This window comes from Sinohyriopsis cumingii, chromosome 17, assembly GCF_028554795.1.
Source record: "Sinohyriopsis cumingii isolate HCF-2022 chromosome 17, ASM2855479v2, whole genome shotgun sequence".
NCBI lineage: Eukaryota > Metazoa > Mollusca > Bivalvia > Unionida > Unionidae > Sinohyriopsis > Sinohyriopsis cumingii.
In genome coordinates, this window is record NC_142977.1 from 63,146,975 (window position 1) to 63,172,259 (window position 25,285).

The 25,285-nt window shown below is 35.8% G+C and overlaps 1 protein-coding gene across 4 annotated transcripts in view; it reads right to left on the reverse strand.

Moving 5' to 3' along the window:
• Positions 1–420: 420 nt before the first annotated feature.
• Positions 421–25,285, reverse strand: part of LOC149779093 (tyramine beta-hydroxylase-like) — a 74,661-nt gene continuing 49,796 nt past the window's right edge. For 2 of the 4 annotated variants that reach the window (XM_089939649.1, XM_089939648.1), the window contains exons 2-8: positions 20,952–21,084; positions 19,998–20,105; positions 17,834–18,022; positions 16,249–16,397; positions 8,099–8,342; positions 4,774–4,870; positions 421–1,863 (exon numbers count right to left, since the gene is read on the reverse strand). In XM_089939649.1, coding sequence (XP_089795775.1) covers positions 1,293–1,863; positions 4,774–4,870; positions 8,099–8,342; positions 16,249–16,397; positions 17,834–18,022; positions 19,998–20,105; positions 20,952–20,994 — 1,401 coding nt within the window. In that variant the 5' untranslated portion in view covers positions 20,995–21,084 and the 3' untranslated portion in view covers positions 421–1,292. Of the gene's footprint in view, positions 1,864–4,773; positions 4,871–8,098; positions 8,343–16,248; positions 16,398–17,833; positions 18,023–19,997; positions 20,106–20,951; positions 21,085–21,613; positions 21,822–25,285 lie in introns of all 4 variants that reach the window. The other 2 variants (XM_089939647.1, XM_089939650.1) reach the window with 2 other exon arrangements.

Consider the following 25,285-nt stretch of genomic DNA (forward strand, 5'->3'; position numbering starts at 1 on the left):
CACTAAACGTTGTAAATATTGCAGATAAATGTCAGAAAACGAAAAGGCATTGAAAAGCTGGAATATAGATTATTTTAACCAAGGTACAATTGTATAAGGCAACAATCTGAACACTTGTTAAGATACCCTAGTAAGCTCACACATAAATAAATTCAGTCATAGTCTAAGACACTCGTGGAGAAAGAATTTACGTGACTCTCTCTTAGAACTAATTGGATTCTGCAATAATATGTTGTATGAAACTGATACAACTCCGTATGACAATTCTAGGCGATATTAAATACATAAAATCCACAGCATGTGGGGGATATAGTAGTTTTCGTTGCTTGTACAGTTGGTTTACTTTGCACGCATGCTTCAGGCTCGATCTTCAGCGTTTAGTCGAATAATCAGATTTGAAATAAGTGAGGAAATAAAACATAGCAACAGGTAAACTTTTATTGAGAAAATGTAACACATTTTACTTTTGAAGACAATCAAACAATCCTGTATTTTCTATATATAAAACTCAAATATATAACAGCTAAGAAGTCATTGCAGTTGATTTTTCACTACATACTTGATTTTGGATCTTTTCAGAAGAATGCAAATGTTTACTAGACCATGTTTCTATGCAGGCTAGAATTTAAAAGCCGATTAATGTATGGCTTATTTGACCATATGAAGGGATCCACAGCGGATTAGGCGTTAGTTGGCCTACTCACAATTGCTGTCTAGACAATCACAACTGGTAGTCGTGTTGTTTCTTAGGGTTATATCAGTATCTATGCATTTAATAGCCTTTCATGCACTGATTTACTATCGAGAACCAGCTAACATACCATATTTTGCTAGATCAGCAAAATGTTTAATGAAAGGCAAATTTATGTTATTAAAGGCAGCTTATAGGTCTTTGATAATGTCAAAAGCTTTGAGGCATTACTCAAAATGGTACATTGATATAGACCATCAGGCATTACTCAAAATGGTACATTGATATAGAACATCAGGCATTACTCAAAATGGTACATTGATATAGAACATCAGGCATTACTCAAAATGGTACATTGATATAGAACATCAGGCATTACTCAAAATGAAACATTGATATAGAACATCAGGCATTACTCAAAATGGTACATTGATATAGAACATCAGATATTACTCAAAATGGTACATTGATATAGAACATCAGGCATTACTCAAAATGGTACATTGATATAGAACATCACGCATTACTCAAAATGGTACATTGATATAGAACATCAGGCATTACTCAAAATGATACATTGATATAGAACATCAGGCATTACTCAAAATCGTACATTGATATAGAACATCAGCAAGTTCATCAGAAACAAAGTATGAACACTGGACATAGCCCAGAGCTGGATCCCTTCTGCACATACATTACTTTCATGACAAATATTCACATTCGCTATTTCTTTATCGCACGAGTCTAATGCCTTGTAAAATGAAATGTATTGTTCGTTGCTTCTGGTGCGTGCCATATCTCTGTAATAAAGATCAACGCTCCCTTTGAAACATGGCTGCTTTTTTACTTCGTTTGCTACAGGTATGCATTCTGGATGACATGTTCCAAGGCTTGAACAGACTGAAGTTACATTCATGAAGACGTCTTGTAGAACAGATGAAAACTCTTGAAGATTGCAACCTTCAACAACCACCTCGACTCTCTTACATTCTGAGATAATGCACTTGTTGTTGGTGATATTTTCCCTCGGGTAGTACCAAATGAAAGCATAGCACATTTCATCCCGGGCTGCCTCACCAAAATATGTATATTCGGACCTTGAGGTGGATTTGTATACGCATGTTGACGTCAATGAATCATACTTATTGAGTTTAACCGGTTCTGAAAAACTTTAGAAATAAATGAATAATATAAATACATAATATAACTACAATTTACTTTATTGTTCTTGATTCACAAACATAGCAGATATTTAAAAACTTTTAAAACTAAAGAATGACTTTTATTGTAGAAATAAAACCTTGTTTCAAGAAATATCCGTTTATAATATGTTTCGTTGCATGCTTTCAGTTAAAAGCATGACATCATGCCAACTTGTATATACACTTGCTTCGATTCTGGCAAGTTTAAAGTCTTCATGCGATTACACATTGACTTAATACGATACATGGGCGTAAATAGTCGACTGACTATTATAGGATTGAATGATCATGGTTGGGTATTTATCGATGAGCAAATGTTACCTAATCGCTCACACAAAGTAAATAAAGTCCGAAGGACTTGATGTAAACTTTGTGAGTGATTAGGTAATATTTACACATCGATAAATACCCAACCATGATCATTTAATCCTTATAATTCCAATTTACTTCGTTTCTTACATCAGATCAGCAGATTTAATCAAGAAAACATTCACTTTTATGTACAACGAAGTTTTCTTTGATTAGCCTCTTAACTGCGGTATAATACATAGCCCTCGCCAGCCTAGATTCATCAATTCTTTATACTGTTATACGGGGTAGAATGTCATTGCAGGTCATTCCAGTGATATACTGTTATGATCAATATTTTAATATATAAAGAAATGGTTGTTGCGATCAAACAAGAAATATTCCTATTTTTGGTGAAAATTACGCTTGCGTAAGGCACTTGTTGCTATAGCAACGTCGTTGTTACTTTCTACGCATTTCGATCTTTCCAAAGCAAAACCGTGTCCGTTTATAGTGACCCCCTTGGTTGAAATATGACCCTGACCTTTAATAACCGCTTTTGTAACATGTTGTCGAGGTGAAATGCAATAATTCCGAATATTGGCATCTAAAGCCTGCTATATGCCTGCTTCGGCAAATAGGATGAGTGTTGAAGTGCAAGATGGTCTGTGCAATTACATTGTTTTAACTTCTAATGGTCGATTTTAAGATGTGGCTTGTCATTTCTTTTATCGGAAATCACTGGAATGGGCGGGTGGGAGCTAGTTGTTATTATTATTAGGATGTAAGGGGTTGATATAGATAAAACTTCACATCAAATGATTTGGTAACAGGGAACCAAAAGTAGTCCGCAGAATTTATCGATGTGTAACAAATTCCAGATCAGTATCATGTGACCGTTTACATCCAATCAAGGTGTAGAAGACGCAGTCATTTCATAATAATTTTAATTATCAGTATTTAAACATCCGATACTCTTCATTGTGGATATCCCTATAAGCTTTGCAAAGGTAATATATATTAGCGTGGCCGCCATGTGTCGCAAGCGTACCGTATAACCATCACCAACTTGTTCATACTGACACATTCTGGTGTGGTTGGGTTGCTTCAAATTGTAATTATATTGAATGAAAGTAAGTAAAACAGCGATCCAGTTACTCACTTATGCAATATATCTCTCAGCCTTACAAAATAGATCAAACACATGTGTAGTCAGCATTCATGAAGTATAGAGACATGTACGTTTTCGGCAGTGCTTTTGGATTTATGGAGATTGCAAAGGTCTTGCGTGGAAAGAAATAACTTTTAATTTAAATACGGTTCCTATAATCACTAAAGTATTCGTTGTTTGTAAATCTTAAACTTCATCCCTACATTCTATAAAATAGCCAATCAAAAACAGTTTTCCAAAATCTAAAGAATATCTACCCGGAGAGATGAGTTTCATGCCATCAGCAGGAGTAGATCTATGAAACAGGATTTCAAGGCACAACAGTATAAACGTGGCTGCATTGTGCCTACCATAATTAGGACCAAATTACTTAACAATTGCTCTACAATATGTGTGTGTTTGTCTGGCGCGCACACACACACAGACAAACACACACACACACACACACTATATATATATATATATATATATATATATATATATATATATATATATATATATATATATATATATATATGGAAGTAAATTTAAAGGTTCATTGCTTGCATTTCGGGACATAACCTTTGCGGTCATGATGTTAGACATATATGCGACTGCTCGACAAGCGCATTTTACTGTGTTCAGTGAAGTTTGATTCAAAGTGTAATACCTACCTCACTATTTTGGCTATCATATATATATATATATATATATATATATATATATATATATATATATATATATATATATATATATATATATATATATATAGAAAGAAAGTTGTTTATGATGTTGGGTTTAACGCCATTTTTTCAGCACACGATAGGCTATGCATGGCGGCCAGTATTAATGGTGGCGGAAGAACCCGGGAAAACCCTGGGTAGAACCACCTACTCACGAGAAGCTACTGGCAAGCTTTCTCTCTCTCTCTCTCACACACACACACACACACACACACACACACACATATATCTATATATATCTATATATATATCTATATATATATCTATATATATATATATATATATATATATATATATATATATATAAAGAAAGATAGTCCATATAAAATAAAATGTTAAGAGAATAAAAAGTCATTATACGAATAGTTAGTGCCTATATTTAAAAACAAAAAGCTAAAAAAGAAACCAAAAAGTCTAAGTATCGTTATATACTTGTGTACATTTTAGTAGTTGACCACATACATTAAAGAAAGTCAATTTCATTTCGCGTTTAAATGGCTAGGCTGTACTATATAATATATATCTCGTATAAACACTATTGATGTTACTTTAAAGATACAAATGAAAAGCGTTAATTACAAATACAAAGTGTAAATTTAACAAGTGTTGCTCAATATTCACATGTTGCCATTTCATCCACGACTTTTGGGAAACAAACCCTGTTTTTCTGCATATTATCATTTATATTGTACTTACGTATGCACAACGGGACTGTCATAACTGTATAATTTGTCATAAGCGAGAGTCACTTCATGTCCACCGATATCGATGACACTTGTTTTCTGGGCTATTCCTGTAGTAGGTTTGTAAACAAACTGGACTATTAATAATTTGTATTTGGAGCAAATGCTTTAGAAATCTTGGGGCTCTCTGATATTCATATTTCTTCCTATTTCAATAAGTGAGAAAACGTGTTTACTCCAGTGCATTTATATCTACAAATATGCACAAAACAGTATGATAGGGTATTTAATGATATGAACTTATATTATAATTGGTTGGCACTATCCAGAAACTAAGATAAAGTTTTGGGGGTCTATCAGAAATTATGAAATAATATCTAAACACGACCATTTCCGCCTCACAAAAGAGGTTGCGGTATAGCGAGAAGGCTTGGGGGATCGGGATCCACGGTTCATTATACAAGTTCTTTAAAAATATTATGATGTCATATGTCTTCAAAGATTGACTGGATATCATAAGGCTGGTTAGCAAATACTAAATATGTCCTTATTAGTAACATACCGGTGCATTTAACCTTAGGGCAGCGAGTTAATATTGCAGCATATATGCAGATGGTTTTGAATTTGATGAAAAAATGCTGTTTTGTGAATTTCCACCCTTTGGTGTAGGATATATGGTATTTTAGAGACGAACGGGCGGACAGACAGAAGATATCACAGTATCCCAACGCTTGACGCTAAACCATGGGAGTAATAATTGAAAACACAGCAGAAGGAGGTAAGATCATAATGACTCAGAGTCTGGGGATAAAATCTTCAAGATATACCACAACCCTTCTCGTAGAAGATGAACTCATTTGTCAGAATCCAGTTTAATAGTACATTTACCAAGGATATAAATGTATGAAGAACTAATATTATATAGAATTTTCCTTCTAGACACGTTTAATGGAATATAATCGACGACAACAAGACTCAATGACTGTTTAATTAACAAAATCCATGATTAATTTATACAAGGCTAAAGGGTCCATTTAATTTATTTAGAAAAAGGCGATTTTACGACGGTTACTAGAAGAAAGTTGGGTATGTAGCTTGTTGTTGTTGTTGTTGTCTTTAGAGTTTGTACATTATTAAAACAAACCGTGGTTTAAAAATACACGAAAAAGACGTGTGTAAAGAATTAATGTGGACGAAAAGAAATTTAAATGAGATTGACTGACTCCTGCATTGATGTATTTATTTAGTGATAACAAGTGCTGTTGGTCGACTATCAGCATTACAGTCGAACAATTCACGTATATTCGTCCAATTGCAAGGATACAATCTGGAGGATATAACAAGGAGCAACAAGCAGTACTCGTACTTCAAATTCTTGGATATTTTTAAAGGATCATTTCTGTTTCAATATGCCCTGGAGATTTACTTTTCAGAATAGAACATGAGTCAAGCAGCAGTACCATCGTTCTGAAAGAGTGGAGGGGCGGGGGGAGGCAAAATAGAATCTCAGGTGCAACGCTTCGGTTGAAAGGGAAGATCGATCTCCGTGTGTTCTTTTGGTACTAAAGTCTTTCAATAATATTCTAAGTCTTCAGAAATAAATACAGTGAATGTAGGCAGCAACTTTAAATTGTAACTGGATTCAATGCTTTCATGTAGAAAGATAGATATGGTGATGTCTAAACAACCAACATAATCGAAACAAAACAAAAGAAACAAAGCACCTCCCCCTAAAAAAATTTTTAAAAAAAAATAAAAATAAAAAAAATCCTGAAGCGGCAGTGGCTATTGACTCTGTTTACCTAAAACGATACTAAGTACCGAACATGAAGTGTATACACCATGGCTGAATATTGTTTAGCAATTGTCTTATAGAAGACCAACATTAAAGAAACGCAGTGACAGCAAATGCAAAAAAATTATAAGAGTCGCAAAATGTAACGTTGCAAATCTACGTGCCAATATTATTGAAAAAGCATGAGATGGTTGGTCTTTATGTGGATATAACAACCGTCAATGGTTTAGAGATGGTATTAACCAACGAGTATCGTCTTCGCCGATTAACAGAAACATTTAGGATTTTCTATATGATTGGCTCTTATTGATTCCTCAAACAGTTGAGGTATTATTGTAACAGAAAAAACATGAAGGTCTCCTCCATTTAAAAATCTGATATTCTCAGTGTTTACCCTTTCAGTTCATTTTGGTTCTGATTTCGTTTTTATCAGGATCGTGCCAAGAATGTAGCGTGCATATGCTTCTTCAAATCAGCAAGGCCAACCAGGCCTTCGCAATGCTGAAGCCCATCTGGAGGTCATCAAACCCCAGCGACCACACAAAGATCCGTATCTTCAAGAGCAACGTGCTGAGCGTCCTTTTGTACGGGTCAGAGTGTTTGAAGACCACTGCTAACATAGAACGCAAGCTCGAAGTCTTCCAGACCAAATGCCTGCGACGGATTATGAGGATCTTCTGGCCAAACATGATCTCGAATGAGGAACTCCGGTACAGAGCGGGCGCAAACACCATCGCTGTGACCATTGCAAGTCGTCGATGGAGATGGCTCGGCTACGTCTGCAGAATGCCCCCCCCCCCCCCCCCGACTCACTACCAAGGGTGGCACTGAGATGGACTCCACAGGGGAAAAGGAACCGTGGCAGACCCAATGAGACCTGGCGCCGCACCGTGGAGCGAGAACTTACGACCAGAGGCCTCACCCTGCAGACCGCCCCCATAACAGCAGCCGACAGACCAAAATGGTGCTGCCTTGCTGTCGCCTCAAGCACCAGACGGCGCAGAGAGGACTGATTGATTGATTGATATGCTTCTTCATGGCTTCTCTTTTCACGTGGACTGCATCTACTCCTCCCTAAATCTTCACGCTATTTTAGGAGCATCCACCTTGCAAGCAACAATCTACCATGATTTTACAACCACTCCTTAAAGATTCGTTTCTTAGTGAATCGCTATGACGGGATAATCAGAGATGTTGCAGTTGGTTCAACACCATCGATTAACATAATTCATCTGCAACGCTGTTTGTTTCATTGAACTCGTTCTGATGAAATTACCTTCATAAGTTTCATTTAATATTTTCGTTTTTGAAATTTCCTTTAATGTCTCACTCCGTTTGTAGAAAATGGAGTCTTATTCTACTTACTTGAACTTATTTTGGTGGGGTGTTCGTGGTGAAGAGGTAATGGCTGTAACGATAAGGGCGACGAAGGTAGAAATGGTGTTGAAGGTGGCGATTACCATTAGTAAAATATATATTACTGATAACAATTATTATGTTCATTTCTCTTTCCTGAAATCACATTTTGATACTATAGACTTACCTAAGTAATGCATGTGGTTAGTTACCGCAGTGATATACACAGGACCATTCATTATTGCAGCTGTGCAGTCTATTGGGCATCCTCCATTGACATATACGCTCTCCTGCCGTGGCGGAATTTTGAAACATGTTTGACCTGTCACTAAAATCCCAGCATCATACTGACGGAGTCTTTCCGTGTAGTAGATTACAATTCCGGAGCTGTCAGTGTAGTTAGAGTGAAGCTCAGGATTGTTCCAGTGCAGCTGAAATTGTATAGGCTTGGCTCCATGTAATAGACATTTATCTTACCGTACAAACTTTAATGCTATTAATCTTTGTTCAAGTTAATCTCTTTTCCCCTTGTGCTTTGACAACTTTATAGATTAGGTCAAAACATCCTAATCCCCCACTGAAACCCAATGCCTTTTAATGCTACCTTCGGTATCCACTTATTAGTCAGATCAAACTGAAAACTACACAGATACAAAGCTGATGTTGCATAATGTGACGGCAGATCCGGGTTTACATAATATGTTGGGACTAATCAGAATAAAACACAAGATGGCAGATCTGCTATGTTGTTGTATACAGATCCAACATATACACGAATAAATACGTTGTATATGTTCATCCCTAACCCTTACATATTTGGTTCAAAACGTAAAATAAATTTAGAATTAATGCATAACAAAAACTCTAACATGTGAAAAAAGTCGAGTATAACCACGCAAAATCTTAAGATTCATTAGGTCATCTTCGGAGCCGACAACCCAAGCTGTCTATCTTGGCTTCGCGTGGAACCGTATTTGCCATTGTCAGATTGTAAAAGCAGTTCGCAGCTACACTACTGAATAGCCTAATAGTGCTTCTTGCGCAAACCTCGACAGAAGACGAGTGCAAGTTCAGATACTTTTTCCAGGCTAAGTCAGGTTGCCACATATTCTTTGCGACTCTATGGCCTTAAGCTAAGTAACAGTAAACAGCGAAAACCAACACGTTTAGTAAAATTCAACAAAAATGAATGATTTTGGCTGAAAACAAAGTCAAAATTGACGCAAAATGTATGATGAAAATGCATGCATGTGAAGAAACTCTAGACGCAGCATGTCAATAACGTACCAGGGTATCGCCGTGGAGCGGTTTAAAAACAAATTTCGCATCTATACAAAGATAAAGCCATGTTTATTTTCTTTCTTATACAAAGTGTTAGGTTCATTAGTTTAGTGTTTTACGGAATATCAACTTAAATATGACATTTATTTCCGTGGGAACGTGACAAGTTCTTCCACGTCAGCAGAACAGCGCTAATCCGAACTTAGAGCTTGAACCAAGACCCTTTTGGTCGTAAACCTATATCTTTAGCAGGTACATGAGCTGAGCGCTTGATGCGCAATCATCGCCATAAGACTAGTACATGTTCAGATCATGACCATACCAGGTCAGGTCGGTCGCCATGGCGTCAATCCGGCCATTTCATATGACTCCATTGGCCTCGGCACCATATATCATTTTATTTATTGAATTCAACACGGATGATGCCAAAACGTATGCATGTACGTATGTATGTATGTATGTATGTATGTATGTATGTATGTATGTATGTATGTATGTGTGTGTGTGTGTGTGTGTGTCTGTGTGTGCAACAGAGTGCTAGCTAATAATTGAATGAACTGGGTATGCACTTCCTGGTTTTGAACTAATTGATGCTTTTTAAATATATACAGTATTTGTGAACAACGCAGAACACAAGCTTACGATACTAGCCTTCGTTTCGATGATGAAGCTATTATTGGGCATCAAATCGCTTAGTTAGTGACCAAGACTAATCCAGAGTGGATTTGATTATATAACTCTGTCTTCTCCCAGGATACCCTTTTCTTAAATGCACCAAACATCCGTAACGTATTACTATAGCATGGAATATAAGCAGTGAGGCACAACCCGCGTTAAATTTAGATAGTTTAATTCGTATGTCGCAAAAGAAACATACACACTATTAAAAACAAAATGACTTTATATCTAAATAATGGAGGACGGTAATATGTGAAACACAGAACACAACTGGTTTTCAGAGTAATTCGAATGTTTTAGTTGTGTTTCGAATATTCAATATTAATATCTAATTCTTTGTCACCATCTACTTTTATTCCCTCTTTGACGTTTTTCATGTACATTTTGAGGTTATACTAATATTCCGGATAAAAACAGTCATCAGTTTTTTCTTGGCACTGATACAAGTGAATAAGTCACATTTTCATCGGAAAATATTATAGTACTGAATGGCACATTCTGTTATCGGTGATGAAATGGAGAGTTTTAAATTTCTCTTATCCATTGTGTTGGAAAACTATATTTCTTTGTCAGGGAATAAGGTATATGTAATTTCGCTCTCTTGATTTGAAACGTTCATTTGAATAAGACATTTTCATTTTAACTTACATTGCTGAGAGTTCCTGTTTTATTTCTCCTCCACCATATCTTTCTTTTCTATATTTATATTTGCCTGATTTCGGTTGGTTTTTTGCTATCTGACCTATGATGAAAATGAATTCCTTACCGCGGATCTCATTTTAGTATTCGCTTTTCTTTTCATGTCATCTATACTGTTAAATGTTGTGGTCGCTGATGTTACTAGTTTGTCATATTTTAGCACTTTCATGAAATTAACTTTTTCCTTCTTGATTTTTCGTTTGTAGTAATGCCTACGAGTGTTGCGCTAACAACAGTAAAACGCAAAGAAGATGTATGCTCGTACCTATTCCGGATAAATCCAATCCAGGTGCGGAAATACCCACACAAAATGAAACTGTATTCAAAAACGTGCCTCTATCCATTTCAACACTCTGCATACAACTCTGATTTTTCTCAATAAGGTGCTCAAGATCAACGACCAGGTCGTGTATGATAGCTTTATTAATTTGCAGAGTAACATGTGTTTCAATTATTTTCGATTTATACATTATCATTGACGTAAAAGTCCAGAAATGCTATGTATTGAGTAACAGTTTTGTCAGGAAACAGTTCAGTCGTTAGAATTTAGTTGGAAGTATCACCCGGACATCTCCAATATTTACTGTTAATGATGGATGAACTTCAAAACGTCAATAACATTTCAATGCACTTTGTAGACAACGGCAAGAGTAGAATTTAACTCCTCGATGAACTTAATAATAATATGCTGTTATTACGCTTGACATCTTGTTATATATTACTTACATATGAAGTCCAATGTACGCAGAATTAAAATTTCGCTTACAACACAGATTCGGATTGGCATTCAATGTACAAGACTTATCATGTTAAAGGCCATGCACTACCAGTTAGTCCATTGTAAACTACGCTAACATTGAATAATTAACGTTACAAAACCTTGAAAGTTGAATTCGCTCAAAGCTCTGTTAATGTATGGGATTGCATGATACTATAATTATTTCTATTTTGTCTTTTTGGATTGCTTGATTTGTACATGTTTTGCAACTAATTTGTTTTTGACCCTGAAAGTAATCAGTTATACGTTTTGGCTAATGAATCTAAAACTGTAACTTCACCACAATTAAATAATATAAAGTGTTTGTTTAATGCTATTATCTGTGGGATTCCAGGATGTTGTACAGTTGTGGAACATTGTTCCTACTTTATTCGTTTAGCTGGTACTTGTTTAAATACATAAGAACTTTGTCCACGATGGCTTGCTGGTTCAGCTGTAAGTGGATCTTTTGTTTTGTGTGAATATACCTTTATATGCGCTATTCCAGGTTCTTTGTGTTGTGCTCAATCCAATTAGAAATTTGGAAATTTAACTAAATATTAATCTTAGTTTTAACAAAGTTGTACCGTAAATATTAGTTTGCTTAGATTAGTGAAACATACTGTGAAATCAAGTTGGGGGAAGAATATATTTCAAGACTTATCTTATGTGAAGAGAAGAAAAAGACCTAACGGAGTTTTATAGAGTTAGCAACCATCTCAACCATTGGTCTAATGAATACAAATAGTTCCGGACTGACAAGGTACAGCATGAAGATATTGCAATGTAGGTACGTTCCAACATACATACGAAACAATGATGAAACAAAAACGAATGCTTTATATTTCATAATTTTCAAGAGCGTAAAGCATTGAGAGGCATGATATTAAATAACGATGCCATTGAAGTAACTAGATATTCCATAACTTAATTTTTATCAGAGATGGCTAAAACATCTGCAGAGTCGAAAATTTGTGTGAAGATGAGCTATACACAGATCATGTGATACTTTCTGCTTCTTTTGAATTAGTGTATCTTGAGCAGCAATGACGTTCCTTTTGTACAATACAAAATGCATGGCAGCCAGCGAAAAGAAATATTAAAATAATACAATTCGTTCAAGTTAACAGATTACTATAGAAACGTGAAATAATTTATTATTGATGAAATTCTGAGTAGTGTTCAATCATCGTAATGGATGTTGTATAACGCACAACTGGACTAACAACAAAGATTGCAGTTAAGTCCTTGGGAATATCCTTATTGCTTTTCATTAGTGTCCTTAAATGATGAGACATTTAGTGTTTGCTATTAAAGTGGCATATGCAAGATTTTGGTGCCTTTGCACTCCAGTGAGACTCTTTCTTTCTGCCATCAACGAGGCAATATTCGCATTGCTTTATCTTGTCTAGCTGTAACCTAAATTTTTAAAATTTTCAAACTGTCACTCAAATTAAATAGAGGCAAATAGATGACAACATATTCGGTAAAGTATCTAATTCCACTAAATAACACGTAGCCATCATTCCACTTATTTTGCAAATGAAATTCTCTATCGGAATAGGTCTGCTAATCAATGATGTAAGAATATAAATTATGACACCACTACAACTAATTTGGAGATTATACCAGCTCTGGACAATTATTTCAAACGTGTTTTATTTCTTTTCCAGCTTTACCCACTCTGTTTCAGTGAAACATTCGCAGGTTATTTCTTTCTGGTTCCAATAGCAATTACGATATTTAATTTTGGCTTAAACATGTCAATATTATATACATACACTTTTCGATTACATATACTGTTCCACTTTGCCACATTGTTAAATATATTTTGCAATCGCATGAATGATTTCAGATTTATGTCATATTTGTTTCAGATTAAAAACAGCTAGTTCATATATTGCGTTTGTGTTTTTTAAATTGTGTTTTGTTTTCCGTGCATTATTGATCTATATTTTTGTGTATCATAGCCGTCTGATCATATCAATATTGTATTTATCTGCATCAAATTTGTACATTAATTTTTCGTATTGCTTCCCATGATTTATTCTCTCGCCATCATAAGTGATACTACCTATCTTGTTGGTGTGAACATCGAATATAATCTGTAAATCCACATCTATTCCGAACTTTACAGGATATATGTTTTGATGTTTGAAATAAAGAACTCAGCATGTTTTCTCTTGTTTGTCGATTTGTATGATTTAGTTTTGAGGATACTTGTATCTTACCCAAGCATCGAAACAAAGTTGATTATCTCTTGAAAAATAGACAGATGTCTAGTTGTTAATATCACTGCATATTTCTGACATCTCTCTTCTTTGTAGAATATATTTGTATCATTATTGATTTTGTGAAAACGATTTCACATTATTTTGGAGTTGCGATTTTCTACAAACAAAAAGAATACTATTTGCTAAAGGAAGTTGTATAGTGATAAATGTTTTTACATTTACAAGTGTTCAAGTTCTGTTAAATAGGTCGAGAAAGGATTAATGAGTGTTGCACCTCTTTCATATATCCTCTACTAATGCCCAGTCAAGAAATATAGACCATGCTCAAAGTATGAACAATACGCTTTCAACTGTCAACTGAAGGTTCAAATTAAATAGTCCTGCATCAGATCTGTAAGTTCTATCGAATGTTTGGACGTCCGAAGACACATAATTTAGAAACATCAACCAAAAACCAAAATACGAACGAAATAACAGCAATTATGAAGTAACAAAAATCTTTTGGATTTGACTCATGCTTTTAATTGTTGCAGCGATTCTTCTTTATAAATAGTTTGTGAACCTGCTTCTGGTGCGTTGTTTACAGCATTGACCAAACATTGCATGTAACAGCCATACCAATTCCAAGACACCTAAAATAAGGTGTTGAGCAGGTGAAATCTATTAGTCAACACTGTTCAATAATCAACCCGTCGCACTACGAGTATTATTTTTTGTTTTGGTTGCACATTTGTCTAAGCCATGTATAACTGGCTAAACCAAGCACAAATTGTTCAAGACTTTTTCATTATTTACTATTCTTCACGTTTTTATCACTTTTCCAGTATTTCCTCCGAAACCTCTCACTGGCTGTGTTAGACAAAATCTCATGTTGAATATTTAACTGATATTGTAACAGTTTCCATCCTTGTCGTAAGAATATGTGTTGTCTACATATGTGTTCATGCGAAACTTTATACACCCAAACATTCTACCTGATAATTATTTTTACAAATTACAAAACCGTCTTTAGATAGCTTCGATCTAACTATCTTTTTATTCAAATAATCATGCTTACAGTCAGGACATTTGTATTATTCAGTTTCAAAAGCGACACCTACGTGAATCGGTTTTAATTTTTTTTAGTGAAGAATAAAATGGATAAGTTACAGCTGATAAAAAGGCTTATAGTGCACAACCGCGCCGCTTATCTCAATCTCTGTATCTCGTACTGTCGGTTTCTGTCTACGTCTGTCTCTTTCTCCTTCTATCTATCTATTTATCTATCTACCCATCTGTCTGTCTGTCTGTCTATCTATCGATCATATATCTAACTAACTGTCTATCTATCTATCTATCTATCTATCTATCTGTCTATCTATCTATCTAACTAACTAACAAGACAGACATAGGATTTAAAATAACGTCAATTTAATTCCTACCGTATGGTACAAAAAAGCTGGGTTCCAAACATGTCAAGGAAACAAGAAACAACATCCCCCGCCAAAAAAAGAAAAACTTAATAAAAAAGAAGCAAACAAGCAAAAAACAATAAACCAGTACCCCCCCCCCCTCCAAAGATAACATCATCTTCCTATTAAACGTATAGATGTAATCCTTTGATGTAAAATGGTGAAGATATTACAATGCTTTCAAAGATACAATAAAGGATAACTGTATAATATTCAAACTACGTACAGGGTAAGAAAAAGTTTTGTATTAAAATTCATTGTTTTAAAATGTTCAAGATTGTCACTAGTGACGCATCATCAAATAGTTTCATAATTGAATTAACATTTGAAAAACCTTATATTTCACTGTGTGGAAGCCAATACAATCAACAATAATATGTTTCGCTGTCAGTGGAAATCGGTATCGTGTACATTGTCCAGGTTTATCTTTCAGGAGACACTAATTGTCAGGCATTTGTGTCTTATACGCGACTGGCGCAATGTTATAAGATCTACGCTATTTGTCTTATAAGACGGATGCAAGTCCTTAGAGATGGGTCTGATGTCTTGAAGTTTGTGGACTTTTCATTATACACACGGCCGACAAGGATATATCCCCGGGGCCCGGGCCCGTAAGGGGAGCACGGGCCGAACAACACTATTTAATTTATTGAAAGAATTTTTTTGTTTGAACGATAATTTGGAGAGGCCCGGGTGTTTCTTACTCAAGGACCCGTGATCGCCCTCTACGGCCCTGATTCTACAAATTGTGCCAAGTTCATGTAACATAACCATTAATATAATATTTGAAGTCATCGTATTAAATGTTCCGTTTAGAAAAGGGTGACTTCATACTTTACCTGCCCTTAATTATCATTAATACGACTGTTTATTGTCAGCCAACAGTATAAAATAAGGTCTTTAGTTTGACTTGTTAAACATCAGGGTTCTCAAAGATTTGGGACATTAACGGGTTTTCAGAACTTTAGGGCAACGCGGAATAAAGATTAGGTTGGAGGGTTTTACTAATCAAGGTAGTACATTTGGAATGGGGAATTTTGCAGTATTTGCAAGAACGCTGACGGCAACTGCCTAACGTTGACAGTGCTGACGACATTTTACATATAATTTTATAGGACTAGCAGAATGAGATAATACAATTTTGATAAAGAAACTTATTGCAATCGCCAGATCAATGATGTGGACATTTCGTCTGAAAACATACATACAAGACCTAATTTCATTACAATACTCGTACCTGAATCGCACCCTTTGTGACTCCCTTTTGTCCAATTCTGAAACCAGCTTTTTCATCGTAACACCGTCCACTTAAGCCAACAGACCACAATCCTATGATACCAGTACAGTTACGGTCGGCCGACATGCCACAAGCATACGGCTGGTTCACTGGAAATAAACACAAACCGTTGTGCATGAGACAACGTCGACTAACTCTATTTTCAAGCGGATGGATGGATAAATGGATGCAGATTAAATAGATATGTGTGCAGGTACGAAGATAGATAGCTAAGGTGGTAGAAGTGTGTGTTTGAAGATGATCATCTTGTAACTGGGGGAGGATAACTTTTCGGCAAGAAATTGCTGAACATATATTACTTGAGTTACTTTAGCACATGAAATATAGAAATTTATAAGTCGTTTTCAAATGACATTACAAATGGAATTTGCTGCTACATCAATTAGTGTATTAATTCAAAGACAAAATACGTGGGTAAAATGGGATACCTTTGCGGGAGTTTGAATAATTTCATATATATTATTCCTCTGTTAGTCCAACATAATGTCTTCAGTTCATCCTCTAAATGTTAAGTAGCTCGTAAGGTTTTTATGTGATTCTGCAGGTACTATTGGATATAGATTGATATAACCGTACATGTTTGAGTTGAGAGCACATGATCGGTCAAGTGATAACGTAGTTTGCATCATATCTTGTTTTTAAATAAGTAATACAAGTCTTAATAATTATTCCTTTTATTAATCCGTACGAAATGTTTAAGATGAATTATCGAAATGGTAAATGGCCAGATATTGGAGTCTTCGCAATTATACGGTGAAAGCCCCTGGAGAACATGGCGTCAGTTTTAAACGTTATGAGCGAATTGTTTTTCTCAGAATAATTTTAATGCATATTGCTCGCTTTAACAACGCTACAAAATAGGCAAAGCCGAAATAAAAGGAACCAATTTTCGCCATTTTTAGACTTTTTGCATTAATCTGCTTGTAGATGCAGCCTTCAGTATCATTCGTGATGCCACTTGAAAACAAACTGATCGATAAGAACTTTGTATTTATTTTCAACAGTATGATTAATATTCAAGTAGGATAAAGGTCTTAAGTGCAACCTTTTGCAGAAAGCCTTGTTTCAAAAAGGACATAACTTATTCATAATAATCAAAATATATTCATTAATGTTGAGGAAAGATTTACAAGCACATATAGTTTGTCATCCAGAAGCATTCCGAATGGTGTGAAATAGATTTAAACTAGGGGCGTTCCGAGCTAACACTAAATCAGAAAAAAATGAAAACAACGTCTTGTTCACACGAAAAAACGGACATGACAGAAACAAGGACTGTAATCTCCCGTCAATCACCAATCCTACTTCAGAACATAAAATAAGAATACGAATAAGCCTCACCCCATTATGGTATTGCAGCTTGTTTGTAACAACGACATCACAATATTACTTCAAGGTCGTTGTATCGTCGCCAAAACACGCTACTTGGGATGCTTATTGATTTTCCTTTTAATTGATTGGGAAATGACCTTTTGCTTTATCAACATATAATGGTAGCTGTCCGTATGATGTGGTTTATATTTACCTTCGTGAACGACATCTTTACATCCAATCAGTAGTATATGGTGCATTATGTTCGCATTGTCAATAACTGGTTCAAATGCTATGAGGTGATAATCCTTGTCACTTGGGAGGTCAAAGGTCATACACATATACGTCGTGGCATTGGCGGGAACCTTGGTAACAGGGAGACGAATTGTAGCCTTCATTGTATCTAAAATATTTGAAAAATGAACGCAAGTAGATAACAATGTGAAAATACACATTTGAAAAATACATTAAATACTAACAGACATAGAACAACAATCTCTTTTAGTTTGAAGGCACGTTATTATCTTTATTAACAACTTCTGCTATCTATGTGTCTTTTTCTTGACTTTTTCAGTGAATAAATATAGAATATTGAGATGATAACAGTGTACGAAATAAAGAATTTTCAAAGACTTTAGGTTTGCAGCGAACAGTGCATAAAAATTGTCTACGGCTTGCGATTTGCCGCTGAACGTGCAGCGATGCGCCCTTTCGGCAAGAGAAAACATCCACACCCACTGCGTTTGAAGAAAGATGTAATTGAATTGTTGTCTGTGTGTGCAAATATCGTTGCAGGCTGATGCGATCGAAGTACTCACTGTAAATGTTATTATAAGGTATTTCAACGTGTTTTTATTTAGCTGTATTGATGTACACAAATAACAGGAACGTGACACCATCCATTAATATCTGAAACATAAGATATCTTCTACAATTAAATAAGCACCGAAAAGTTCCGGCGACGGAAGAATTCTTACACTTTTAGGTTTGCAAGGCAATTTCCGCAAGAGGCCACAATTTCCTTGATATGAAAGAAGTAAGCCCAAATTTCTCCCGTTTAACGCAAAGGACACCCAGTGGGGAAATAAAGCCGGGAATTAGTTACTTGTAAATATAGACAAAACGCTTGAACAATGAGATTTAACTTTCTACGATCAGATGTATGGATTCAAAACTTAACAAGCTGGACCAAGATCTGATGTTGTTAAAAGCGTTGCGTAGGGGCAAGTATAATAGATAAATAGATGAATGCGGAGAATGAATGACGCAGAGATCATTATTGCAGTTCCACTTAAACAAGGCGGAGGAGTTTGAGACATGACATCCCTTTGGAAGGAACGTGCATAGATAATCTCTAAAGAAATCTGTGTATAAAATAATAAAAAAAACTAAAGTAAGTAATGATGTAAAGGAAGAAACAGTGGCTTCTTAAGTTTGAAAAGCACTCAAGACAGATGAATCTGCCTTTTTACGGTGTGCTTCGTAAAAGAAGTATCGACAACATCTACCACGCCGTTAAAAGCTTCCTTAAAGAGCTAGAACAAATGGGGCAGAGATATATAGAAAGCATGTAGATGACTAATGCACACATGCTCCCCATTGACAGATCTAGATGCAAGCTAAACATTATACTGTGTTAGAGAACAGAGAGGCGGTGCTACTATTAATAATCGGCAACCCAAGGGCGTGAGGATTGCACGAGATGTATCCCGCAATCATTAAGAATAAGATGGACGAGCTTGCACTTGCCGTTTCTAAGTTACGACGCCCCCATAAAAGAGACAATACAATTAAATCAAGGATCAGAGACACTGGAATCATGAAAAAGTCCAAGGAGCACTGGCAGTAGAGAGCTTTTGTGAGTCTTGACTAGAGCTGCAATCCATCTTATATGTACGGATGCGATACACTAATGTCCATGGGTTAATTCCGGCTGATGCAAGCTCATTATAAATTAAATAGGAAAGGAAAATTGGAAGGAAAGAAAGTATACAGCGCACAAAAATATGAATGAGTGTTTTTATGAAGATATAATTCATGGTATGATATTGTTTAGAATCATTTATACCTATTTTACATATGTCACAATGAATTGAAATAAGTGACTCTTTCAAACTTTCTGTAAGGTAGTCAGTTGAATGGTACCCTGAACCAAAATTAGCACATAGTTTATAAACTATTTGGATGAAATGAAACATAGGAACAAATATTCTAGGAAACTGACGGTGTTCTGTAATTTGAAAATGATGCCTTAAATCAAGATCTAGTCAGAGCATGCGGAAACTGACGACATTATGGGCGATTCAGTATATCCGCATCTATTATATGTGTGTGTTTGTGTGTGAGTGGAGAGAGAGAGAACTGTTTTAGAACAGTACCTGTTTTATTAGCAGCGTCACATTTAAAATCTGTATAGTTGCAGTTCACCCACTCACGCTGATCAGTCTTATTTGTACAAGTGGGACTATCGAGTGGCTGGCAAACACCTAGGAAAAGAAAGAGACTAATCAACATAAATAAATAAATAAATAAATACGTGAATTTTGGATCCGCATATCTTCAATAGCCTAAACTTCCTCCGTCATATTATCGTCCTTGTGCCGTAGTATACATTATGACTACTCTACCTTAATGGTTGCAGATTGTAACCACGATTACAAACAAGGTAACGCATTTGCTATAGATCTGTAACTTTTGTACCTCACCCACCCACTACATCTTTACATAGTGACAGCATTCGATAGCGAGAACGATCGACATTTTCTTGTTATTTTTTTCATCCTCGTGAAATCTAACAAGCAGCAATGATAACTCTTTCTGTATTGAACTAGAAATATTTTAGACAATCGCTGACATTTGCAATGAAAATTTGGGGCACACTAAGAGATGGAACCTTGGTTGAGATTAATGTAATATTAATTATGATAATTAAATCTTTCGTTTTTGGTTTGTGTTGCACAGGTATCCAGTAGTATTTTATATATTGTGTTACACAGTGTCATATGAACAATAAGTTATCAATGTCATTAAACAGCATAATGACTGACATATTCACATTCGTAACTGATACTTTCTTACGGTGATCCCAGTGAACTCCTGAGTCTTACCAATTAGAGGAGTCAACTAAGTGTCATTACGCAATGACACGTCCGGAGTTTGTTTTTCCGAGTCTCCGTTGATTGGATTCGGAGAAATCAGCAGGTTGTAATATTCAACTTGCTATATATGTCATATTTGATCTAATATGGTGGAAAAGTTTCATTTAATTGTTTGGAGAAAACATTTTCATTAAGAAGAGTTAAATGATCGTACGAACCATAGTCCATATTTACCTGGGTGGGAAAGACCAGTGGTTCGGTTAGGAACAGCCCCCATTGTCCACACACAGTCTGGATCACCTAGCTCTTGACCGTTGCTTAAACCATCCCCATCAGAATCTGCCTGGCACAGGTCACGTGTCCATGTCTAGAAGAAAATCATTGCGACTCGTATAGAACTCCTAGTCCAGATAAACTTTTATTACAATATAAACAAATTCAGTATCGTGATGATGATATAGGTAGGAGTATGTTAGAAAAAGTACTCAGTCGTTATTCTCTACTTTCTGTTGGTAAAGCATCAAATTTGTAATTAGAGTCGAGAGTTCTTAACTCGCCCAGCCCAGACCGAGTATGCCGCCTGGATGCGTCGCTGGAAAAGGCATTTAGCTTCCATCTCCTTGATATGATATAGCCAGACAGAATGTAAAACGTACCGTGAAAAACCAATCAATCAACCCATTAAATGCATTTTATCTGGGACCACTGACTTCAACCTCTCGACATGATTATACCATGATTGAAGGAATCTAAAAAATGAAACTTGAGAATTTCAAACAAACGCTCTGAAATATTGATTCAAATATTTACAATTCTGATGTTAAATACATAACCTTAAACTCACAGTGTCGTAGATATCTACAGAGTATGAGGACTCAATCTACTCCATTATATACCTTGCCAGCTACAGCAAAGGCCCTCCCGAAAGGGTTTCTCTCGCCTCCGCCATCGGATCTCTGATGGCCAACCCCTTTCCATATGTAGTTGGGCTTACATGGATGCGGGACTGTTTCGGCATTTGGAATCAGTAACTGGTATTGAGAATATGCAACGCAAGTTCCCATGCATACGGCCAGTAAGCACAAAGTGCAATTTGTAAACTTCCTGTAACAAAAATAACGGGGAAATTCAAAAACTATCTATCCACCGCCTATTATTGTGTCGACCTTTCAGACAGATCAGTGAAATCGCTTGGCTGATATGTGGATAGAATAAATAACCAGAATATCGTTTGTGGCGATGGTTGTGGCGGGAATAGCAGGGTAGCTTGGAAATAAACAAGAAATAGGTATGTTCTACTACGCCCTCAGAAGTACCCCCATTTTAAGCTTTTCCAGTGGATGTCTTTAACTATTAACTTTACAGAAAATTTAAATCTCTGCTGTTGCGCTCTCAATGTTGAACCCTGATCTCAAAGATAAAATATTGTGCTATACAATATCTATCTCTATCTATCTATCTATCTATCTATCTATCTATCTATCTATATATATATATATATATATATATATATATATATATATATATATATATATATATATATATATATATATATATGGGGCGTATTGACTCATACATAGATAGATGTGTGTGTGTGTGTATGTGTGTGTGTAGGCTGTAGGAGTGCTATCAGCGTCCGCTACCGAATATCAGATCTGTCATTTCAAGGTCAAAATCCATATCGTGTGAAAGTAAATATTACCTGCTTTGTACCTTGTTGACGCAGACCAGCAAGTTTTCAAATGACGAAAAATACACATACCAACCAATGTTGAAATATGATAAATCAATACTGACCTATGATGCTTCCAACATATGGATGTAGGGATCAAGTTAAACATGAACATAGAGACTGATGTCCCAAGGGCCTGTGTTTCTATTACTGATTTTTCAAATTAGACATCATGTCGAGCATCACTTGTAATGATTAGGGTTATCGTGCCAGCCTGACACGCTTACATGACTCGTGCATGCATACTCTCGGGTGGATCTAAACATGAGCTCACACACTACCAGACGAGCATGTTGTTGCAGAGTGGGTCGACTTCATCCCTGTGAGACCAACGTATTTTCATTTGAACTGTATGATGTACCATCCGCAAAAAAACTCCTGGCCCTTTGAGGATTGTTAGCGTATATAAAAAGAATACTGAGAATATGTGTTAAAGATTTGTTTCCAGAATTTTAACATACTTATGTTTTATTTTTCATCGCGTTGTACTTCATTTTTGCATTAATTTAGGGTGGCTTATCTTCCTAAATTATTTAGCAGTTTAATTTTCCTTTTTACACAACCTCTGTTGTGCTGATGTGCCTGATAATTGCATTCATATTTAAGTCGATCTCGTATGCTCCTGTTCGTTCGCGATTACTTTAGTTTATACTCATTTACTCCTGCTAGATCCCCATTTCCCGTGGTCAGAATCCGATTTTGTGTCCGGAATCTAGACGTTTTGCCTCAGATCTGAGGCAGACCGGTCTTAACTGCACACAGATAGGCAAATGTTTGCAAAAAGTAGGACAAGATGGGCATTTGGAATAAAGAGTGGTCTCGGTAATGATAAGCATAAAAGGAAATAAAAAGAACTCTAACTTTTACCCTTCTGCTCATGCGAAAGCCAACGAAAAACATTGTTCGTAACACAACTAAGTATTGGGTTAACGGGAAATCTTCTTGAAGTCGATATATTCAGAAATAAACCCTTTAAATGTGTTTCCTACTCACATTTCAGGCGAACACGACAAAAACCTCCAGGGGTTAATGAGTTAACAAGAAATAGCTTATTGTTGCATAACTGATTATTTGAATCTCATTATTTATACGACCGCTTCATTAGAACGTCCGCCTCGGATGTGGGAGGTCCTGGTTTCTATCCCCGGCTGAGTCATATCAAAGACTTTTAAATACTAACAGCCGTCTTGGCGCTCAGCATTAAGAAGTTAGTGTTCGGACTGATCGACCTGGTGTCAGGATAATGTGACTGGGTGGGATACCATGCTTCATGTCTGCGGCATGATTCCCCAGTGCTAGACATCACTGTATACTGCCACACATATCGAAGTGATATGACTGGATAATTGTTAAAGTTACCATAAAAAGCTCCAAATTGCACAAATCGCATTATCTGTACAATATGCTGTAAAACAGAACATCATTCAAAGTTTACATGTATCAATATGTACATATATATTTCCATATATATAGCATATGTCGATAACATTAGAAAAACAATAAAATTCCAGATCGTAAGAACACATGCCACCGCAAAATATTGATAAAGTTTACATTACGAGGAGAGCATTTACTGCACCATATAGAATTAAAACAAACAAGCACAAACAGCAACATCAGAAGCAACAGAAGCAATTGCAACAACGATACAAATATTTCTACTCTATGCAACACAAAGTATGATTAAAAATGTGATGTCTTACTTGAACTCAGTCCATGTATGTACGTTTCCGGGAAACGAGCATAAGTTACACCAGAAAGAAGACTTTCTAGCTTAAGCTTTTCGAAAGTACAGCTGCCATCTTAAAGATTTCATTTTTAACAGAACGTAAAAGAACACTGTTCCGACTTTTATTTCACCACAATTAAGTATTTTAAGGCCTTTGCGAACTAGGTTACGCATGCTCAGTTCTCGAAATACACATATATATCTTGTTCTTACTTAGGAACAAGCCTTGTTTTGTTGGTTAAATGCTAATTTTTCAGTGTATGATAGGCTATACACGGCGACCAGTTGAATTGATAGAGGAAGATCCCGTGAGATCCACGACAAGAACCACCAACCGTCGGGAAGCTGCTGGGAAGCGTTCTCACAAACTCACATAGGCCAGAAATAGCAATTGCTTAGCGTGGAAAGGCAACTCTCAGCTGTAGGAATCTCAACTCAAGTATTGAAATCATAGTTTAATTGATAAGGAATAAGTCGCAACCTTAAGTACCATCAAAATGTTTATTTATTTTCTTTTTCGTTTTTAAATAGAAATTAATTGAATTAATTAATAAAGTCAATGTTACACGCAACTCTCAACCACACTGTTATTTAAACGCAGCTATTATTAGAGGTGTGTGTTATTACCTGTACACCGATTTATAAACTTTAGACCAAGTGCATGACAAATGTTACGTAAACTATCATGGCGGCCGAAAGGGCGGTCTTGAAAGATGGACACATTTCGGATTAAGAAAGGAGAAATGTCATTATCAGAATTATTTGTTAGTGTATATTAGTGTATTAAGGACATGTATTCATTTGTAAAACATATACTCATCCTGAGATTTTCAGGAGACCAGTTGTTTGTATGAGAAATGACTTAACCTGGTTATGACATCCAATAAAATGTTTCCATTCCAGTTAAAATAAAGCGCAGATACTAAATTAATGTATTCAGTGTCAATTTAATTTAATCAACAAATCGTATAATGCTACTCTAAAGGGTGTCATCTATAGTGAAAAATTAATCATTTAATTTGATTTAAGGATATAAATGTATTTCTCACCTTATAATCTTCCAGAATGGAACATTTCTAATGAGTGACAGAATATGTTCAGAAAGAT